The sequence below is a fragment of the Rutilus rutilus genome (genome assembly GCF_951802725.1).
Source record: "Rutilus rutilus genome assembly, chromosome: 3".
Taxonomy (NCBI): Eukaryota; Metazoa; Chordata; class Actinopteri; order Cypriniformes; family Leuciscidae; genus Rutilus; species Rutilus rutilus.
The window spans coordinates 53,702,306-53,725,489 of record NC_140211.1 but is presented as its reverse complement, the minus strand read 5'-3'; the positions used below and the strand labels follow the sequence as shown (position 1 = coordinate 53,725,489).

Genomic DNA, 23,184 nt, shown 5'->3' with positions numbered 1-23,184 from the left:
CAGCCGTTGAGCGTACATCGGTTGTCCATTCGTTATTGCTGTGCAATGTGGGATTGAATAAGTGCACTCAGTAACGTCCACTATGGTTTCAGACACCACTACAAATGGCCGTCCCCTCAAATAACTCCCTATTTGAGGGTGTAGGGGGCGATTTCGGTTTCAGACTCTATTTATCATCTTCATTGGCCGCACCTTGCCCCTCGTTAAGTGGAAGATTGGGAATTGCAGTTCTTTCTGGTCGGCCGTCTTGTAACTGGCCTGCGTGATTTTTTCCGAGGAAATCCTGCCCTGCAGCCGATTTCATTGGTTTAGGTTACAGTGATAGGTAGGTTTAGGGATCAGTGTTTGGTGTAGGCAGTCAATACAGTGATTGACATGACCAATGAAGACTTTAAAATCGGCTGCAGGGCGGGATTTCCGCTGAAGTGGTTTTGGGAAAAAGATTCACACAACTGGCCTCACCGCAAGGGATTCTGGGAGTCGTAGTTTAAGGGGTAGGGCACCAACCACCTTGCTGGGTCATACCTCACGTCTAATACACACCCTCTGGTGATGCTATCCTATAAAGTCCTATTAGTTGCAATAAAGGGATATTCGTTCTAAACCTGTCGGAGTTTCTTTGTTCGATTGAACACAAGGAAGATATTTTATAGAATGTTGGTAACCAAACAGTTTCTGGTCCCCACTGACTTCCACATAATTTTTTTTTTTCATACTATAGAAGTCAATGGGGACCAGCAACTGTTTGGTTACCAACATTCTATAAAATAGCTTCCTTGTGTTCAATAGAACAAAGAAACTCTGACAGGTTTAGAATGCGCTAGAACTGAGAAGATGACGCTCACGATCATTTGATGGGAAAGTGTGAAAGGTAAGCCATTCATTTTGTGGCATTGGTAAGGCACTTTTACGTTTTCTCGTTGGTTTCTCACGATTCGGACATCCAGGAAGCGTACACTTTAGAACCATTTTAAACACTACATCGAGACCCATCTCCGTCATCTTCTCAGTTCTCGCGCATGCGTCGTGTTGCTCTCGTGAACTCACGTCAGAGGCCCACACAGAAGAAAATGAATAGTTGAATAAAGTCGTTATTTTTGTCGTTTTTTTTTAGCACAAAAAGTATTCTCGTCGCTTGATAAACTTAAGGTTGAGCCACTGTAGTCACTTGGACTGTTTTAACAATGTTTTTACTAACTTTTCTGGACCGGCAGAATGAAATTGCCTAGATGCCTATGAAGGAGTGATCCAGCTCTCATATTTCATCAAAAATATCTTAATTTGTGTTCCGAAGATGAACGAAAGTCTTAAGGGGTTGGAACAACATGAGGGTAAGTAATTACTGATAACATTTTCATTTTTGGGTGAACTTTAATAATGAGCAATATATTTGTTACAGTATTTAGTAATCTTTGATAACGTTAGATAAAAATACAACTGTTCATTGTTATTTCATGTTAGCTCAGGACCATTAAATAATAATGACATATAACTTTTGATTTTAATAATGAATTAGTAAATGTTGAAATTAACATTAACAAAGATTAATAAATGCTTTATAAGTATTGGTCACACTTTAGATTAGGGTCCAATTCTCACTATTACTAAATATTAACTACGACTTTTGCCAATATACTCCTTATTACTGCTTATTAATAGTTAGTAAGGTAGGAGTTAAGTTTAGGTATTGGGTAGGATTAAAGGATGTAGAATATTGTCGTGCAGAATAAGGCATTAATATCTGCTTTATAAACAGCCAATATAGTAATATGCATGCTAATAAGCAACTAGTTAATAGTGAGAATTGGACGCTAAACTAATGTTACCAAAGTATCTTTCATTGTTAGTTCATGTTAACTAATGCAGATAACTATACAAATGGAACCTTATTGTAAGTGTTTCCATAAAACCTTTGTGCATAACTCATTCAGCATCATTTGTGTTATAAACACGAACAACACCTCAAATCATGCAGTTGGTTGAGGAGATTTGCAATGTTCATTTTCTATATGATCGGACTTATGATTTTCACCTTGTGGATGATAAAACAAGCTGAAAACCTTTAGACTTACATAGAAGGACAAGCCAAGGGCTTGTGTGTCATTGAGACATGAGGGTGGCCTCTTTTCAAGATATCAAAATCAAGTAATTAAGAGTGTTACGTATAGTTGTGGGCACATTTGCATACACGTAAGATCCATTAATAACTTGAACTTCCAGCTCACTGGTCAGATCTTTCATCTTCACCGTTGGACTGATCTCTTCCTTCTGCTTCATTGATCAGACAAACATTAGCAGGCATCACATCAGTTATACTGCCGCCATGTGCACAAATAAAGCTTTTAAAATGGCTGAAGGTGCTGTAAGCAATCTGTCTTTCAGATATCACTGAAATTGGTAAATGGAGAAATCAAATCTATGTGGCAGCTAAAGGCAAAAAGGGGTGAAAAATAGTAAGAATGCCTGTTTTCCTTTATAGCCAGTTACTGACTGTTCTTACATGTGGACATTACAGAATCCTGGACCTAGAGATATGGATATTCCAGCCATTCGCCTCCTCCTCACTATGATCATTCCCTCGAAGACCACATCTAACAAGCTACCCTGATGGTGTAGTTTAGCAGTTAGTGAAGCCTCCCCCTCCAATGACATAAAAATACTCACTGGAAATCTGGTCTTCTTCCCTGTGTACTGCAGCATTACTCTTTTTTTTTTTTTTGCTAACCTTGGAGGCATGCTTTAAAGTGGCTTTGGGCCTACAGGCTTGTAACAGTTTAGACAAAAGCCCAAGGTGAGGATCCATGAGCAGATTTTATTAGAAGATCAGCAAACAATCCAATAGGTAAATTCACAAAGAGAAATATGAGAAGCAAACAAGGTTCCACACAAAATATGAAAAGGCAAACAAATCCAAAACAGCAGGTACAAACCTAAAGTCATCAAACCAGGCAGAAAACAAATGGAAGTCAGAAACTTAGCAATGGTGTATAAACGACAATAATTTGCAACCAGTTGATAGAACATGTGCTCTATACTTTATAGACCTTATGCGCCAGAGAAACAAGCGTGCAGCCATCTTTATAATATTTTCTTTGAACTTCCAGTTCTGTATATTTCTATAGCATCGCTGTCCTGAGTAATTGGCTGTTGAAGTGGATTTACTCATTGTAGAGTTAACGAACGTTAACGTGAGCATTGTAATGTTTGCAGCGGATGTCATGACAAATGTCAGTAGACCAGGGAGATTTTAAAACGAGCAGTTAATTTATAAATATATGTAAGATGGCTGTGGAAATACGAACCGGAAGAAAAAAGACAACAAGCGCAGCGCTGAAAAGGGGCGGGGCTACATAAGGTCTATAGAGCTGGTAAGTCCCGCCCATCCGTAAAACCCCAAGTGGACCTCTAGGTTGAAAAATCGTCAATGCAAGTGAATGTGAGAAAATATTTATTTTCTGGTCCCGTTTGAATTTTGCCATGAATGTGAACATATGTTGTCTGTGAATTTTTTATATAATTTTTCATGTTACGAGTTTGACAGTATATTGTATGATTCTTTGGCTAGCAGTTGGGGAAAAGACATAACGAGAAAGACTACATGTCGCCTATGTGACGTCACCCCATAACACATTTTCACTCCACTTGTCAAATCACGGTGCTAATGCTGCGATAATCTATGGAGACAGATCGAGATGCCTGTGTGTTTTGTACCCAAATGTCACCATTCAAACAAAAATGGGCTGTTCTTTCTTCAGATTCCCGTCTGATGTAATCGAAAGCAGCGAAGAGTTGTAGTCCACAAAGTGCTCTCACACAAAGTCTAACCGTATCAAACTTCTACCCGCTAAATTGTAGCATTCTTCACACGAAAAATTCTATTAAAAATTCACAGACAACATATGTTCACATTCATGGCAAAATTCAAACGGGACCAGAAAATAATTATTTTCTCACATTCACTTGCATTGACGATTTTTCAACCTAGAGGTCCAGTGGGGTTAGCGGAAGGGGCGGGACTTACCAGCTCTATAAGGTACCGAACAGGAAATGAAGTCAATAAAGAGTCACAACTCCAAATACAGGATCTCTGGAGGTGTGGAGGAGAAATAGCAAGGGCACTATGCAGATTTTATACTGCTGTTATTTTCCATCCAAATCTAAGTTCTACATAAGATATTTCAAGATGAAGCTTGATGCATTAACAGATAAAAATATTACTTCAACACCTACTATCTATCCAGTGCATCTTAATCTTAGGTAAATTTCTTTCTTTGCGTCATAATCTTAGATACGTTTTTTTTTTTTTTTTACGCTCCAATTATTATTTTTCCCTGGATGGGAATTTTAAAATTAATTCAAATTAATTAGTGTTGCTAATTTTCACTTTTACCAAAAGTGTTTAAGATGACTGTATTACAATTAACTATTCAATTAAAAAGTGCTCTTTCATTTTGTGATAGAAAGACGGATTTCATCAAAAAGATCTTTATTTGTGTTCCGAAGATGAACGGAAGTCTTACGGGTTTGGAACGACATGAGGGTGAGTAACCAATGACAGAATTTTCATTTTTGGGTGAACTAACCCTTTAAAATTTCAAAAAGATAATTGGTAACACTTTATTTTAGTGTGACGTAGTTACACGTTACATGTCCTTACTATAGCGATAACAGTAAATTACGCATAATTACAAGTAACTAACCCAAATGACAAGAAACAAGCAACTAACCAGTGTATTTATTACACTGTAACAACATGTCAGTAAATGTAACAAAGGGTTACACTTTATTAAGATGTCCTTGCAGTGTAACAAGTTGCTATTTTGTCTATTTAACTTTTAAGTACAAAGTAACATGGTTAGTTACATGGTTACATGTAACATGTAACAAGGACACTGTAAAATAAAGTGTTGCCAAATAAAGTTAAGTCAAACCCGATCATTTTCTGAGGATCTGCCAAAATAATTTCCGTAATAGCCAACAATTCCTCCAGTAACCTTATCACAAAGACAATATTTATCTCCTTGAGTATAGCACATTTAAGGCACCTTCAGACGGCTCTGTGTCAGTGTGAAGAATCCCAAATCTTTGCAGTGTTCAATGACACTCTGTTGTATCTGATTAGATGGTTAACACTCAGCCATGTCTGTGCGTATAATGCACCGTCGGGTTTTATTCTGTGTCTCGTCATCAGTTCAGCGATACTCGGGGGATGTGGATGCACAAAATCACACATCAGCACACAGGCCAATGTGTGTTACAAAAATGTTTACTCTCAATTATCATTGCAATAACATGCACTATCAGCCTGGAAAATACTGCTCTCCTCTTCATTTCCTGCCCTATCTCTCCTATTCAGTCCCTCGGCCGGGGCATAATTACTCATTCTTGTCTACATTGGCGGTAGAGCCAATGAAGGATTGCCATATTCTATAATTGTCTCAAAGGAAAGTTTGCAAATCATTCTGCAGTAGCTCTGCAACTGGCATAACGTGATAACACTATTTAATTTACCCACTGGGGTGAAGACAAGCAGAATAAATCAAAGCGGGAGTGTCATAATCTGTTATCTTTGTGATGATCATCAAGTCTGTGTGAAAACATTCTTGATCATCCTAAATCTATTTTGTCTATTCGGTTGGCATCTTTTTTTATGCTCGCCCGCTCCTGGAGCACCGCCACGCCTGATGGAACTATCAAACTGTGAATATCTGATAATAGTAATGGCTGCAGGTTTGTGGCTTCGTATCTGATTCTCCCATTCTGTACTTGATGAGATTTTGTGATGATTTCCTTTTGAGCAAACGGAAAATAATCAAAGGAACTTTGAAATTGAAAGCATGGAAAGTTATTGTCACAACAATCTCGTACTTTTGGAAAGATTACGTGACACGTATTTAACTCTTTATATAGACTGTTTCCATTTTTTGTGGAAAAGAGGTTGCAGAACAAAAAAGATGTTTTGAAGAATGTTGCTATAGATACAATGAAAGTCAATGGGGTCCAAAACAACACTCGACCTCTGACTTTCACTGCATAGACAGTAAAACGCTGGGACATTTTTCAAAATATGACATGAAGGCGAGTAAATGTTGACAGAATTTTCATTTGAGTTTTTTGAATCTTTATACAAATCTTGCACTTTTTTATGAGTATAATATTTGATCCATAAGGCTTTTATGCTCATACAGTATGATTTTGGTGAATATGGAACTTGAGGAGTTAAACTGTAAAATACATAGGATCTTTATAACAATATAAAAGACTACTTATGTAAAAATGCATATAAATATCAGTTGTCACTCCATCTTCCAATAATATGTCTTTTAGTAAGATTATATTTAATGCTTATAGTTTTATGATCAAATGTCTGTAGTTTTAACTGTAGGTATAATTCCTCAAAAGCCTGATCTATCATATTTGAAACTGATCATATTTCAAAATGATTTTGGGAAAAGTTGCATCATTCCAGTAAGTGTTCATCTAGAAATATTACTAACAATATAAAATGTATTATATTTTCACAGCGAAGAAAACAAAACAAAACAAACCAAACCATGTGTACCATGAACTTTTAGAGTCACACTAAAAGGCCTTTTACTATCAATCAGACGACAGAAGGCATGTAATAGATTGTGTCCAACAGGTTTTTCAGCAAACTTTTGATCACGTTGATAATTACAGTATAGGCTTTAAAGGGTTAAGTAGTGGGCGGCTTCCTTCCATCTTTGCTTTACTTATAATGAATCATAATTAGATGAATCATAATGCGTTTAACGTAGAAGGCCGCAGACCTCTCAGCTCTCAAAAGTCTAACATTTCCTTGTGAATTACCTATTTCTGACTTGTTCAAAATTATTTTTTGCTTCCAGAACGATCTAGTTCGCCCTGGCACCGTGTCAGCATCACCCGCTGACTGCATATGCCAGTGGACAGCTTCCTTTTGTTTCTGGAAAGGTTAAGACATTGGACGTCTGCCTAGCCGCCCTTCATCAGCCACCTCACAGGATCTTTATTCAGGGTTTTTAGAATCGGTTTATGGAACGAGAGCGAAAAGCAAAGGTGAGGGGTTCAAATCAATGCTGACAAGAGCTGAGTGAGAGCGCATTTGACAAAAGTCAATATCCTTGACTGTTTCTGCAGATGCTGTAGACAAGCTGAGGTTACACAACACTTAAGTGGGTTGTTGTCTTTTTGCTGAGAAAAATTATTCTTTTATTTTTATGCTTTAGAGGTGGAAGTAGTCAAGAGGTTGAGTCTCAGGGTATATTCACTATTTAAAATGCCTTTAGTTTTATTGTAGCTATATGCCATTGTAAATAAGCTGTTATTTTTGTATTTCTCCATTTGTAAATATTCATGCTTTGCGGTTATATCAAGTGTTACTTAGCACCCCACCTTCTCTTACATTTTCTCTCTTTCAGTGCTTTTCAGTTAAAAACTTCTATTCTTTCTTGTCTATTCATTTATTTATTCATGCATTTAAACCGCATGGGACACAACCACCTACTGCTCAAGAGATATTATACAACAGATATTGACATTATAAGTGATTATGTAACCGAAAATTACACCAATTTACCATATAGTATAATTTAAAGTGCCTTCTGACTCTGAGGCTTATTAGAAATGTAGTAGTTTAAACACATCCAGTAGGTCACAGGTGTCTATTTGCAGAGAGCTGGAAATGGGGGAGCAGCTGGGATCAGATGATTCCCTCAGAGTTAAAACATGCTATTTAAAGGATCTGTCTTAACCACAGCACAGACACAAACAGCAGCACAAATATGCGCACATATATCTGTGCAAATTCTCTCTCAAACTTGCATAAGGTATATTAATGAATGAATATATTTATTTAAATGCATGTACAGTTCTTATTGCATTTACCAAAAACATTTATTTTTCTGTCGTTTTTTGTTTTGTTTTTTTGTGCATATTTTTTATATAATTTTGACTCGTCTAATAAGGAAGTAGTTATATGTGCTAAAAAAAACAGCACCACACTAAACACAAATAGTGGTATATGGTATTCAAACTGTAAAAAGTGTCTGTAATTTTAAAGGGAAAAGACTGTAAATATCCTATGGTAATTGGAAGTTTCATGTTATTTCATGTCAACTGTTACAGAAACTGTTAGAAAAGAGATAATGCTGCAATGTATATTATGCCAAAATGAATGATGCGTGTAAACCTATTGTAGGAGACATCCATATAGGAACCTTTAAAGGGTTAGTTCACCCAAAAATTAAAATTATTCCATGATTTACTCACCCTCAAGCCATCCAAGGGGTATATGACTATTTCCTTTCAGACGAACACAATTGAAGTTATATTTAAAAATATCCTGGCTCTTTCAAGCTTTATAGTGAATGGGGGGGTGAGATTTTGAAGCCCAAAAAAATGCATCCATCCATCATAAAAAAATATCCATACGGCTCCAGGGGGTTAATAAAGGCCTTTTGAAGTGAAGCGAAAAATATCCATATTTAAACCTTTATTAGCTATAATAACTAGCTTCCGGCAGACGACCGTACGCATCGATTTGGGCGGAAGAGTGACCCTTAACCTGACGCACGATCTATTGAAGAACAAGGAAGTGCAGAGGATAGAGCAAAACAAAACACCGGTCACGAATTAGAAGTCTAAAAAGAGACATTTTAAAGAGAAATGTCGGAAGATTTCGATATAAGAGAAGAGAAGCATGAGTTTGTTGCACAGCCCTATTTGTTCAAACCGCAAGAGCTTACGCAACGCATTCTCATCCTAGGGCCTCATATACTGACGCTTTTGACATTTCGTCTACATCCAACGCACATGGCACCCTTTAGCATCAATATGACACGCACAGAGCTTTGTTCGGTTATGGGTAGGTTTAGGTCTGGGGTAGGGTTAGGGTTAGACCGCTAGGAGGCGCCTTCTGGCCCATATCTATCTGCGTCTCATATTGACGCTAAAGGGTGCCATGTGCGTTGGATGTAGACGAAATGTCAAAAGCGTCAGTATATGACGCCTTGGGATGAGATCGGGCTCGCTTACGATACCCCTACATCGTACGTAATACATCGCGTCAGGGGTTACTCTTGTGGCGTAAGTCGACTTGCGCAGTATGCATTATGGTCATCTGCCGGAAACTAGTTATTATAGCTAATAAAGGTTTAAATATGATTTTTTTTTCTTACACAAACACACCGCTTTACTTCAGAAGGCTTTAATAAACCCCCTAGTCGAATGGATTACTTTTATGATGGATGGATGCATTTTTTGGGCTTCAAAATCTCGACCCCCATTCACTCCCATTATAAAGCTTGGAAGAGCCAGGATATTTTTTATATATCTCCGATTGTGTTCGTCTGAAAGAATATAGTCATATACACCTAGGATGGCTTGAGGGTGAGTAAATCATGGGATCATTTTAAATGTTTTAAATTAAAATTAAAATTGTATTTAGCGACAACGCTGGCCGTTAAGTGAACTGCAGCCAGCAACGTATTGCTCGTGCTCACGTAAAGTACAAGAGACTGAATGCGATTCAATGCCCTGAAATTCTCATGCTTAATTTCTTTTTCATTCTTTGCTTGGAGGTAAAAGGTTGGAAATACCATTGCAGCGATATACTGTTAACAAACATCCTGACACCGTCTACGTTGCTGAGAGCGACGTTTAGATGAATATGTAATTATGTGCTGTGCGCTTTTCTCGCAATAACTAAATAAATACACAACAAAAATGAAAATGGTGAGAGCGATGTGATAATAGCGATGTGGATATGTTTGCACCAGCTCTGCGATTCACCAGCATCATGTCGACAGATGAGGTCATTAAAAATTACACTGTTATGATGGTTTGATTATAAGGTATATTTGATACTATAGACTATATAGATCTGGCAGAAGTGTGAGACTATAGTTTGTACATTATACATTGACATTACAGAACAGCATAGCTCTTTCGGCATTATCCTGAACATTGTATAAGCATTAGTTTTCACGTGTCATTGGATGGAAGGGAGGCTCTCGGGAGTGCGTGTAAACGTCACTCACATCCCTTTGATTTTCCCAGTAAAAACGTCCCTGTCCTTCTCATAGAAATCAGTCTGCAAGCTTTCATAGACAATCTAGGAAGTCTGGGAAGGTCTCGTTTTTAAGTTTTGTTACAAGCCGTTCACACATTGGCAATAAAAAAAGCGATTAATGCATGAAAATTATTACGTAGCCTCTTAAACAAAACATCATAGGGGCACTTTTAAATGAATAGGGAGCATGTGTTAACATCTCTGACCCTGAGTCTTGCTTTCAGTCTGAGTGTGTCTTTCTCCTTCCTCACACAATGTGACAATACAGCCTTTCATCAGTCACCCCCATTTACACGAACAAAGGCGCTATCTCTCTGTAGCATCTGCCTTGTGTCACAAGTTACAAGTGAGACATGCACAAAAAGCAATACAGTCAATACCTATTGGTCCCTATCTCACCAGCACAGCATGCGCACAGTCCACAGTCATCCACTACACAGATGCACAGGTGCTTGTATTCAGTCAACATTAGAAGTTCTGTGTGATATACAAAAATAAAGGAATAATTCATCTATTAGTCTGTTAACTCAGTCATAGTCACTCCTTTTTGAGCAAAGATCTGAACTTAAATGGTTGTAATTCATAAAAGCTTTGGAATACAGACATAATGTTTGTCTCTTTTTAAAAGAAGACACGGCAGATTATTGCAGAAATGAAAGCAAAAAGTCAGAAGTAATAGTACAGAAGTAAATATTTTATACAAAATATAGGGTACAGTGGGACTAATGGCACACCAGGATAAAAGGCACATTTCACTTTATTCTCTTTAAAACCAACAAATGGCTCAGTACTCATCTTAACAACCACTTTTGAGGATGCACGTGGAAATTTGTCTGATCCTTGACGCGATAGTAAAGTTGATTCTGAGTTAATTTGATCTAATATTTAATGTTTTTAAAAATGCGGTAGGTTTATGTAGCAAATGAGAATCGATAAAATATTGTCTATATTTTGAGACAAAGGTCTTGTTAATGATTTTCAGTTTTGTTCAAGGTAATTAAAGCAACAGTTTTTCAATAACCGAAGAATATAAAAGTCACCTCTGCTGTTGGGGTGAAATAACATGATAATAAACAGCTGACTGACCTTTTCCATTTGTTGACATGACATGGTTAGATTCAGAAGGTAAATATCATATATTAAGTTGGGTGTCCACCTTAAAGATAATCACCATATTAATAATGAAAGCATTATATTTAAAAATATGATATTAATCATATAATATAATATCATATTTATTTGTTTACATATTTATACTGTAAAGCTATATTAAATTATTATGGGATCTCATGCAATGCTTTTAGAATCTTTACTTTTTAAAATAATTTTAATGACAATATATTTATTGAACATAAATTCATTCATTTATCAAAAAAAAAAAAAAAAAAAGACAATAGTACAAACTTTGCTAAAGTGATTGTTTTGAAAAAATATGAGCTTAGACATTATTAAAAACATGTGTGCCTTTTGCCCCATGCTGGTTTTACCTTGTGTGTGGGGTAAAAGGCCCACCTTGCCACCTCATACATTTGTAAGATAAAAAAAAAAATAAAATTCTCAGGGTGTATTTTTAGCCCCGTTATACCCTATATATTTTTTTTCAATAATTTGGTTTCTAAAAGCCATAGCTAACAAAGTTGTGTTCCAAACTTGAAGTTGGTATCATGAAAATTGAGCCCGGTAAAATTATTAAGTACCGTTTCCATGGTAATGCAATCTCCAATTTTAAAATCAAAAGATGTCATAAGATGAATTATGAGTGTTTAAGCTTCCAAATGATGCCTAATTTATGATGATTACTAGGGAAAAAAGGCAATAAAAGCATGCCAAGCGTCCTGCTACTGGGAAACTGACAAAACAAATGGGTCAAATAACTGGCATGGTTTCAGTAGGGTTTTTGCCCTGCTTTGATTAGAACTATGTTATTTTAACTCAAATGGGTATATTTATAACTCAGTGTGACTAATGGTTTAAGCGATTAATTTATGCAAAGATTAGCCATTAAGAATCCTCATCATAAACTGGCCTAATCTGCAAGTAGGCCAAAGCCTCCACGTGTCAAGAGTTAAAGTGAGAGATCAAACCATCGCACCGCAATAAAGTGCTGAACTTTCATGAAAACTTAATTTTACCGTGAATCAACAAGAGAATGTCAGATGAGCAAACATCTGAGGTGACGTACATGAGACTATACTTACACGGCGACGACTTTAACCTCGAATCAAACTCCACTTTCGCTTCACAATGTCTCAATTTTCTCAAAGCTTCATGCTCACTCATGTCAGTTGTCATTTGGTGGTACTAACTACTGAAGTCATGCTGGAAATTACAGCAGGGAGGTTCTGTGATGTTATTAAAGAGAATAACACAGAGACACTGTACTAATATATTATTTTGACACTACAGGGAGATAAATCAAGAGCCTCTTTTCTGAATCAAAAGATGATTGAAACATTCACAAGTCCCCCTCGCCCATGTTTGGGTTATGTGTAATAATAATTACACAGACAAATTGAATGATTTGTGATCTTCATGCAAGGCTTTCTGATAATCTGAACCCCAGAGCTACAGAACAAAAGATGCATTTTAATGTTTCGGCTCTAAATGAACACATCGAGCCAATGGGGAGTTGGACTATGAGAGACATATCTAAGCAGGCTGAAACAAAACAAAGCAATTTTGCTGTTGTGCTTTCATATATTGCTTCAATAGCAAGTTGTTGATGTTTTGGATATATGTATTTTTGATAGTGACAGTGATTTTTACAGCAGAACATCTAGTTGAGGCACAACTTAACTTTAGCACTTATAGCACGTCGTTAATAATTTACTTGCAAGGAAAACTGTCATAATAGGCAGGGAAACAGCCAGCAGAATGCTTTAATGTCAAGTTAGTAATTCAGCTCATCAGTGTAAAAACAACCGAAAACTGCATATTATCTTTGCATTTGTCCATGTCATAGTGAATGTCTTGGCATAGAGTGTGTTCTTTGACATTCATCTGCATATCATGCCATTCACTGTGGTTCACGCCTGATTTGTTCTAAACCTCTAACGTATTAAAAACCTCTGCAATTAATTCAGCACAATCCACTTAGCGACTTTTGTATCTAATTTCAGCCTTAAGCGTTTGTTTACTACCTTATTAATGTTGCGATAAAGATGCGATAGTTTTTTCTTTCCTATTGTGACATAAATCCGAGTGAAAAGGCATCTCGAACAATGTAGGACTAGGACGAGACATGATTTTGTCCATGTGGAATTGATTGGATGGCTGTGGTTTGCTATAGATAGATTTCCGATGACGTCACATTTCTCCCGCAACTCCTTACGGCGCCATCTTGTGTGTCAAGTGGGTCAAGCGTTTGTGTTACGGAGCATGATAATATCCTGAATCGGTATTATTCTGAACATGAAAATCATACGATTATTCTCCGTTTGGCTGGAGTTAATGTTCAGTGCTGCTCTTGTGAACATTTAGAGGTTTTGTGCTCTGGAGATGTGACACTTTATCTAATCATTTCCAAGATGGGCTAGCTAAATGCGCTAACGTTAGCTCTCATCGGCTGTCAAATCGCTGTTCCCAGGCGGCTACTATCGACACAGCCCTTGAGAGGTGTTGGCTGGGCAGAAGCACACTCTGACGATTGTCCACCTTAATCACTTTCTCTGTGGCCACATCACCTGGTCGAGCCAGAGGCAGAGGCTACACCTGGAGCACATCGCTCCGTGCCTCTGCTCTCCATCTCTCTCCTACACTAAATTAGTTCGGAGCGTTGTGTTGTTGTAGTTTTTTACCCAGATGGTGTTGTCTTGACACTGAGTCTAAATGTACCGTATAATAAAGGCTGTGCAGATATCAGCCGCCTGGCTACAGCGATGTGAACCGCCAATGCAGGGCTCCAGACTAACATTTCCACGAGGGAGAGAGAGCAAGACAGCGCTTAGTTTGGAGACGGTGAATTCTTGTTTACACTTTCCCCGAAGAGAGAGAGAGAGCGCGCGCGCGCGACCGGCTCTCTCTCTCTGCTCGTTCTTTCAGTTAAACATGCGCCCAGTTCATCTACATTACTCACCGATCAAACAAAAATTCACTTTGGCGGGCGCTAAAACAAGTTCAATGCAGGAGAATTCATGCGTGAATTTAACTGAGTACATGACCATGCACTCGCACAAATGCGACCATATAAAATTTTAACTCGCACATTTTAACAAAATAATTGTATGCTTCCAGAGACTTTCTTCCTCTTAATTCGTCAAAAGTGTACGCACTAACGGTGTGGATGAGATACTTGGCAATGTCCATTTCCTGAATATCGGGGTACGCCGCAGGATTAGCCCACATAACCAGTCCTCTTTCGACATTGTGTAAGGATCCTTTCCATCGATATAACTCAATTTCTCATATCTTGCCTTGCAAACATCGTCTAATGTGTCCCTGTAAATAACCTTCACCTTGTCGCCAGGTTTGGAGGAATTTGTCATCGTTATCTCAACACAAAAGAGTCAAAAATACTTTATATTAACTGGCTTTCTATTAATGCAGCACAGTGGCTTACTGACAGCTTTGACACACAACATGGCGGCGCGCCGCAGAGGATAATGGGTAATTCGCGAAACGGAAACCCATCTATTGGTCGATCTCATGTGAGTGACATGTGGTCCCGCCCTCCTGTCAGTAAACACGTCATCAGAGATGAGCTGCAAGATGGAGGGTGATTTTGATTAAAGATTACGAGGGTAGGCTACATGTTTATTATTTTATTTTATTTTAAATTATGTAGGCTACATAGATAAAATATTTTTAATAAATACTGCAATATTCCATAAATAAGAACGGTCAACTTTGATTTCACGGCAACTTTAACTAAATTGTATGCAAATGAAAGAAAGTTTGAAAATGTCCCATTGGCTTAACAGAACTTTCAGCATTAAAAATGCAAGTCATCTACAGTACATGCATAGTGCATTCTAAATTATGGTAGTATTGTAGACTCTATAATTTTCCTTCTCAGTATGCCCAATAGGGCTTGGGCGTCGTGACGTCATACTTGGCGTGGCGGCCATGTTGATGGCCTCGCGAATGTAAACATACAGCAAGTCGAACGAGGAGAAGCAGAGTTGGGAGAAAGAAAAGAGATATTAAAGTCCCAAAAATGATGTGGAATTTACGAGGATACGTTAAATAGGGAAGCCAGGGACCAGTAACGTTATGTGGACAAAATCGGCAAAAAAAGTGTAGTTAGTAGCTGTCAACCCTCCCGTTTTTTCCAGGTTTCTCACGCATTTGAGCTCTTTTCCCGCTGTCTTCCCGTTTTAGTATTTTCCTATAAAATATCCCGAAAAATTAAAATTTCAACATTCATCTTTCTGTTGCTATCCCTCTGCTGACAGCAAAAAATCGTACTACAAAACTGCAGCATTAACTATGCGAGTTGCGAAGCTAGGTCTAACGTGACTTTGCTTACAGATTGGCATGAAATCGTGCTCTCACAACAACCACGCTGTTATCTTAAAAAGGCCAATATCACGCTAAGGTTGCCTTCAAGTAAGCAAAACGATGCTTTGAAAACATCTGTTTCGCTGGAAGGGCAAGGGGGTAGCAACAGGACAACAGTGCAGAGACTGACAGGTCCGATGGAAGGGCTAACATTAATGTTATGAGAGTAAGGTATTAAAATACGGGATATTTTACAGGAAAATTTGTCCACATACTGGTCCCTGGTTTCCCTATTTAACGTATCCCGGTAAATTCCACATCCTTTTCGGGATTTTAACATCTTTTTTCTTTCTTTTCTTCTCCCTACTCTGCTTCTCCTCGTTCGACTTGCTGTATGTTTACATTCGAGAGGCCATCAACATGGCCGCCACGCCAAGTATGACGTCACGACGCCCAAGCCCTATTTGTCAACTATCAGAGTTATCATAAATACAAGTTTCCTAGATAAAAATTGGTCATGAACACCCCCGTTCAAGTCGTTTTTACCAGCTTTCTAGGTGCACACTTTGGATGTTTGCGCATACAGAACTTTCCACACAGCGCTGAAGTAACGAAATGAGCTCCCTTTCGCGTCTTCTTTCTTGTCAAGGTGTAAACTTTCGTGACGATGCAGCGCTGGCCCGTCAACTGTCCCGAGCGTCGTGCATTTTTAGAATTCATAAAAATGTTACTGGCCAACTGGCGAGTGACACCGTTTCATCCTTGCCAACGACGATTTGCACTATTTCCCCAAGTTTCATAAAACAAGTAAAACAATTCTTTAAAGGCCTACTGAAGTGCCTTGAAACACGCAGCATTATTCAGTGTGTTGACGTAATTTCCTCGGAAACAGGAAAATAGGGCGGGACATATCGAAGAGCTCCTCTCCTTAAAAATAGCTAATAGCGTTTCGTTTATATCACAGTTCGACCGGAGCAGACTGTGCGCATGCTGTGGCGGTTTGTGTGACACTAACGTGAAACCAGACATCATTTGCCCCATTGGAAAGCATATTTACACTATATGAATCGTTCCCTATCCCCTAGTGCACTTCACCATGTAGAAAAAAGTAAATGTGTGAAAAAGTTATCGATTTTAGCAGCAGCTTCAGTATCTATTTGGGGGCGGGATGCTGCAGATTCTAGAGAGCATTTGATTGGACCGAAAATCTGATGAGAAGCTGCAAGTGTAGGGTGATGTCATCAAAATCATTGATCCGTATTGAATCCATATCCAAGTGAGAAACTGTACGGTTTGTAGTGATGGGAAGTTCGGATCATTTTACTGACTCTCTTGTTCGATCTCGTTCATCAAAATTAACAAATCTTTTTTCGAGTCACTTCGTACATTTAAGGGGCTTTAAATGTTATACTTTTAACAGGCAAATTCCCCGAACACATCCACCTACGCAATCTCGATCATATTCTTAGCCTACAGGGAACATAAATAATTACTTTACCTTCCGAGTCTGTTCATTTGTCACGTGACAGACGCAATGAACTAACGTTTTGAATGCTTAAATATCTTCTAAATGTGAATTTTGTCATTGTTTTGGAGCACACTAGCAAATAAAAGTAAGCAAAAAAAAACTTCAATTTTGATTTCATGGGGACTTTAAAAACACGACTGGGTTGCTCCATTCAGAAACGGGCCAGCTGTAAGGATGTGATAATTAACAACAGGGTGGCCATCACGTGACTGAGCTTGATTTACTACAGGTGTTCATCTTTCCTGGAGGCAGCGTCTACTATGTAGATTTTGTTCGCTTACAGTTGATCTTTGTTAAACGTTTGAAAAATAAGGATTTTTCAAATCACCATGGGTCATTGATTAATGCGCCATGATGTCCGACATAAACGTCTCCATCCCAACTGATGTGGACTTGAATGTCACGGATCTACAGAGGACACTGGAGGCTCACCGCCCCATTAAAATTGTAATTATATCAGTTTTGGGAGTGATGATAACTTTGGGAAACATTGCTGTAGTGATGGTCATAGCTTCAGCTGTTTCGGGGTGGTCGAGAAACTCTCGCTACTTTCTTTTATCGTTAACGGGAGCGGACTCGGCGTTTGGACTGCTTATCATGCCGCTAAATCTGTGCGTGAGTTTCATGAAGGAATATAACAAGGGCCCGGACCCCTTCTGTCACGTCGTGGCATTTTTCAACGCAACTATTTATTCCACCTGCATGTACACTCTCGCAACCATCAGTCTGGAAAGATACATCGCGGTGTTTTACCCTCTGAAATACTCCACCGTGTTGACCAGGAGAAGAGCGCTGCTTTTAATCTCGTTCGCGTGGATTTTCCCTCCTCTCCTCCTCGTTCCCATCTCGTTCCCAGCGGGCATCATTGAAGTGCACTTCTCCAGAGCGTCTCTCGTCTGCAACCCCATGTACTCCAGCAACGTCACCTACTCCCTCACGCTGACGTGCTTCATCTTCTTCCCGTGCTCGGCCATCATGACCTTCTGTAACATCAGACTGTGGATAGCCGCCAAGAGACAGAGGTTAAAGTTGAGAAGACACAGCTGGGGTGGAGGATACAGGCCTAAAGTCGCCTTACGCGTCCTAGTACCAGTCATGACCGTTTACTACACCTGCTGGACGCCCTGCATGGTCATCATGCTTTACAATGGTGAGATCTTGATTGATTATCATTTGTTCATTCTTCTGTTGTTCCAAACACAAAAGCAGATGTTTAGCAGAATGCCCCCCCCCCCCCTCCCCTTTTATACACAGAATAAAAATAAACGTTGATCTAATGTTGCAAACCACCATAAAAGTAGTTAATTTCAATGTTTCTATCTTTTTGTCTTAAATAATCTCACAGTCACCCAAAAATGAAAATGTTAATGTCATTAACGTTACTCACCCAAGTTGTTCCAAACCTGTATGAGTTTATTTCTTAACTGTTTAGAAGTATTTTCCATTGTTAGTTCATGTTAACAAACACATTGAACCTTATTGTACAGTTGCCATGCTTTTTAAATTTACATTTATCTGTGGCTATGGTGCCCATGGCTGGTCCATCACTTACTTGAGAGGGAAAAATAAAATAAAAAACTGATAAGAGAAGGACTCTGCATGCAATGAACTTAGCTTACTGCAGCTGCTGTTTTCAGCTGACATGAAGAGATAATCACAGAGATCTAGGAGAGTTGAGATGAAAGACAAGACAAGGAGACAGAAGCCCTCCTACATAGTATTTAAATTGCCCACTTTTATGGCACTTGTTTGACAGCCCTTGGTTACCGTCTACTTTGGTTGTTTGGAGTAGAGCAACTTGAGCTTTCTGCTAAATAACTGCAGAGGTGCAAAGAAAAACAAATATTGTTTTGAGCCAAATATACTGTTGGCAGTGTGCCAGTTTTACTCGGTGAATAAAGTTGCCAAAAACATTGAGTGAAATGGAGTGAAATTTCCAAATGTAATTGTACCGAAGTATTTAAAAATATTTTTACTTGTGTTTAGAAATAGACTGTAGTACAGAGCCTCTAAGGGGAAACCTTGAGGTCAGACATTTCTTACATTGACTGTCTGGATTAGATATTGCTTTGTAAATGTCATAGGCCCAATCATAAGTTGATAAGGGAGACACATTCCCATTTACACCTGTTTTTTTAATCCGTCTCTTTTGTCCACTTTCAACCACTCCTGTCCTGATTTCTTCAAGGGGAGGATCTATGGGCAGGTAAATGTAAGACTGTACGAGTTAATGACTTTTCAGATCTTTTGTTCTAATGGACGAAATAAGCTCATTCAATTAACATAGAAAAACACACGGAGAGCAGCAGCTTTTGTTTCTGATCGACAAGATCACGCCGAACACTGAGTGCGTCTTAGAAATAAGGAATGGTTAACATTGTGCTTGGTACGTTTTTCATCTTCAAACCAAACTTGGGTCTCTAGCCAAAGTTTAAATCCCATTTGGCTAGCGCGCTTCCCATAATGTATACGCGTTCAGTAGGCGGAGAGTAGGCCGTCTTTTGTGGCTATTTGAACGCTTTTGACCACATGAACACGTCTACACTATGAAAGCAATCCGGTCGGATGCGTTTACGATTACCTCTGGAAGTGGTCGAAAGTGCACTAGCTCAAAACGTTTTAGACCATGTTTACACCTGTATTTAGCGCCGTCCGCTTGTGATCCGATCGACCAAAAACAAATCTTAATACCAGGTGTAAACAGGGCCATAGTGCCCATATGCTAACATATTAAAGCAAGTATAAGTCCTAAAGCATTGTCCTTTGTTCACAGCGATTTCAGGAGGTGGTGTCCCAGAATGGATTGAGTTCATTGCTGTGTGGTTACCAACCTCCAATGGCTTCCTCAATTGTATCTTCTACTTCTGGATCAACCATAGCTTTAGAAGGAAATTCCATCTGGTTCTTCACAGACTATGTCTTGGAATTTGTCCAGGTTCTGACAGTGACTCTAGTTGCTTCAACTCTGTAGAATCCTCTGTGATTCCTGGATGGAACGGTAACAACCCTCTCCACGAGCGGTTTTCTAGCGTGTCGTCCACCTTCACTCTGCTAATGCTCATGCCACATCAGACCAACATGCGTGAACCAGAGCCGGCTTGAGAATCCTTTTATTCTTGTGATCTGATGAAGTTTTAAAAGCCCTGGTCAAGAGTGCAACTGATATGTTATTAACCGGCTCGGACAGAGTTTTCTCCAATAAGTGTCTTTTTAATCACAAGTTAGCATTCGGAAACGCTCATATTTCCATAGCTTCATGCTCTTTTAGTTTAATGCTATTTGTGCCTTTTAACTTCTTGATGGCACCTTCTCATGTTCACTCAGATCTGGTTTCTCAGCCTCATTGAAGTCTTGTATCTTAACTGAAATGGTTTTTCGTTGTTGTTTGCCATTTCAGGTTAAACACGCAAGAGTCTTTGAAACATTTGCACACATTTCCTTATCTTTTTGTAAACCCAATATAAAGCAGCTGTGGAAGTTTAACCTTTAAATCTCAGATATGCAGTTTATGCAGAAGGGGGAAGTAATTAGCCAGGTACGTAATGTAAAGGTCAGATCAAATATGCCTTTTGGCTTTAACCTTTTCTGTTTCATGACATTTCCATTGCATCTCTGAAGCAAACATTAATTTTTATGTTCAACTAAGTTGGCTTTTTGGTCAGGGTCAGACATGGGGAACATTGTACGGCCAGCATTACCGAACTGTAAATAAACCATATGGAGCTGGAGTGAATGCTGAATAAAGTGGTCGTGCTTCAAGGGTGAAGCTTTATGCATGTTTTTTGTAATAGCATAACTGTAAATCTGGATTTTAAGTTCGTTTTAGCATAAGCACTTGTTACAGAATGATGAATTTAAATTGGGGAAAAAAAGTACATCCTGTGGTGGAGGGTGCATATGAAGAGCTGTTAATGACTTGGGAGTGTTAAAAACCCAGAAAGGATGATTGATTACAAAAAGCTGAAAAGATTTTGATGTGTAAATATATATTTTTTATATGCTTTATAAATGTGTTTGTGAAATGTTAAGACTTCATTGTTGTAAAATAAAGCGTCAAAGCCTATTTACTATCTAAAGCATCACTGTTTGTTTTGGTTTTATGATTGACTTGCTAAAAAAGGCATATATCATCTTTTTAATTGGCTGGTAGTATAGTGATTGTGCTTTGTGGAACATTAAGGTGTTGTAGAGCAAGTAGTTGAGGAAATATACCTGTTACTGTGAGAAAAAAAAAAACCACACATGAGCACTCAGACATGTAACTTGATATGAGGAGTGAGGTTCTCCATTCTACTCTGCTCATATATAATTCGTGAACATTACATTTATAGTGGTTCATTTTGACCATAAACCTCATATGTAGGATGTGCCAAAGTTTGCCGCAGATGTTCCTGCACCCCAATAAACTATATGCTGCATTTTTGTGGGCTGTTTACTGTACAGCTCAGGGGCATGAATGGGTATTTTGATCAAATATGTGCTAAAAATAGATATCTAGATTCTGATTAATCATTGTGGTCATTTTTGTATGATTGTGAAATGATAAACAAAACAAGGTGTCATGGCATAGTCTAAAGGCTCGTTCACATCAAGAACGATAACTATAAAGATGCCATAATTACATACACTAGTGGACGATTTCATTCTGTTTATTATAAGCGAGCTGCAGTTTTGTCATCTGTCGCTTTAAACGCTCGAGCTCTTCAAAGCAGGATGGATTCTGATTGGCTGTCAATGTTTTTATCTTTCATCAGAATCATTTTGAAAGGGATTCCAACTTTTATCAGTGCTGTTAGTTGTGTGGAATCTCAATTATGTAGGCTATGGATCGAGTTACTCAAGTGCAAATATCCTGCCTTGTTGGCAAAGGGTATGGCAAAGTACACTAACTCCACCCAGAGACTGTTGGGCCAGATAAAATTACTAAAGAAACCCAAGAGCAGTGGTGGGGAGAATAACTTTTAACATGATCGACCCGATTTCGAATCCTCCTTTTTCCAAACTCATTCTTCTCCTTTTTCGCATATCAGATCGTAAAAGCATTTATAAAAAAAAAAAAAAAAAAAATATTTGAAAAGTGGAAATAACCAACGGGTGCCGCCTACCGGGTAGAAATAAAGTGTTTATTGGGTAGGGTTAGGTGTAGGGAGGGCTTTTGTCCAAATAAATCGGCATCCGTTTCATGATTTTAATAAATATAATCATTTACATGTTGTTATTGCATACTGTGTTTATAATGTACTACAATACACTGAGGTGCAAATAGGGTCCGCCACTATTTGCACTAAATATATAAATAGCATCTAACAACTATTTACACTATAATTTAACACTATTTGCACTTAAAGCAAATAGACTCTTCCAAATATGTATTAATTTATTAATTAAAAAAAGCCTAATGCAATGATATTTGATATTATTGGTTTGATTTAATTTGCTTTCTAAATAAATGAATCATAAATAAATTCATATTTATTGTATGAACAGTCATAGTTGGGGGGAAAAAAGCATATGAAAAAGTATTTTATCTGAAACAGTATTTTACTCTATCTATAGTTTCTCACCACTGTCACTTTTAGATTGCTCACTGAATGTTTTATGGCAAATTTCTCTGAAAAGCTGCTTAGTAACCGAATGGTTGCATTATACAATTATATTTCTATTGAAAATATTTCAGTTGTGTACATCTAACATTAAGAATGAGTTGAATATACATTTTAATATGGTTATGGTAAACAGCCCACATAAAAGCTGCAGCATATGCGCAGTGAACTTTTTTTTGGGGGGGGGATGTGGGAACATCAGCTGTGAATCTCCGTGCTGGCTCAGCAACTTCTGTAGATCTGCTGCAGCACCATCATAGAGTTGCAGAAGATGAGATCAATTCAGCTCTTCTCCTATGCGTTCTATAATGCAGAAAATGGTGCAATGCTGTACCGCGGAGATGTTTATGTGATGCTAACTTGTATTAGCGCACAAATCATGCACTGTGGTAAAAATGTTGAGGTCATAGTATTGTAGGCTACAGGGAATCATGTGAAAAAAGTCTTTATTAATCAATAATCTGCTTTTGTAATCATTGTTTATGTAAAAAGGAATAAGGAATTTTCTGCTCTCTCTGAAGGCTAATGGAGAAAAAATATGC

At 38.2% G+C, this 23,184-nt stretch overlaps 1 protein-coding gene across 1 annotated transcript; it reads left to right on the top strand.

Annotated features, from left to right (window-relative positions):
- The first annotated feature begins 17,193 nt into the window (after positions 1–17,193).
- On the top strand, positions 17,194–21,282 carry LOC311288290 (adenosine receptor A2b). Its single transcript, XM_084405616.1, has 2 exons — positions 17,194–18,189; positions 19,813–21,282. The coding sequence occupies exons 1-2, from the start codon at positions 17,391–17,393 to the stop codon at positions 20,139–20,141; spliced, it is 1,128 nt and encodes a 375-aa protein (XP_084261742.1). The 5' UTR covers positions 17,194–17,390; the 3' UTR covers positions 20,142–21,282.
- The last annotated feature ends 1,902 nt before the right edge of the window (positions 21,283–23,184 follow it).

Bases quoted from the DNA above. Each gene is read 5' to 3' on its own strand.
- LOC311288290 (XM_084405616.1), top strand. From the start codon at position 17,391: ATGATGTCCGACATAAACGTCTCCATCCCAACTGATGTGGACTTGAAT. The intron at 18,190-19,812 runs GTGAGATCTTGA...CTTTGTTCACAG, and splicing joins GGTCATCATGCTTTACAATG to CGATTTCAGGAGGTGGTGTC.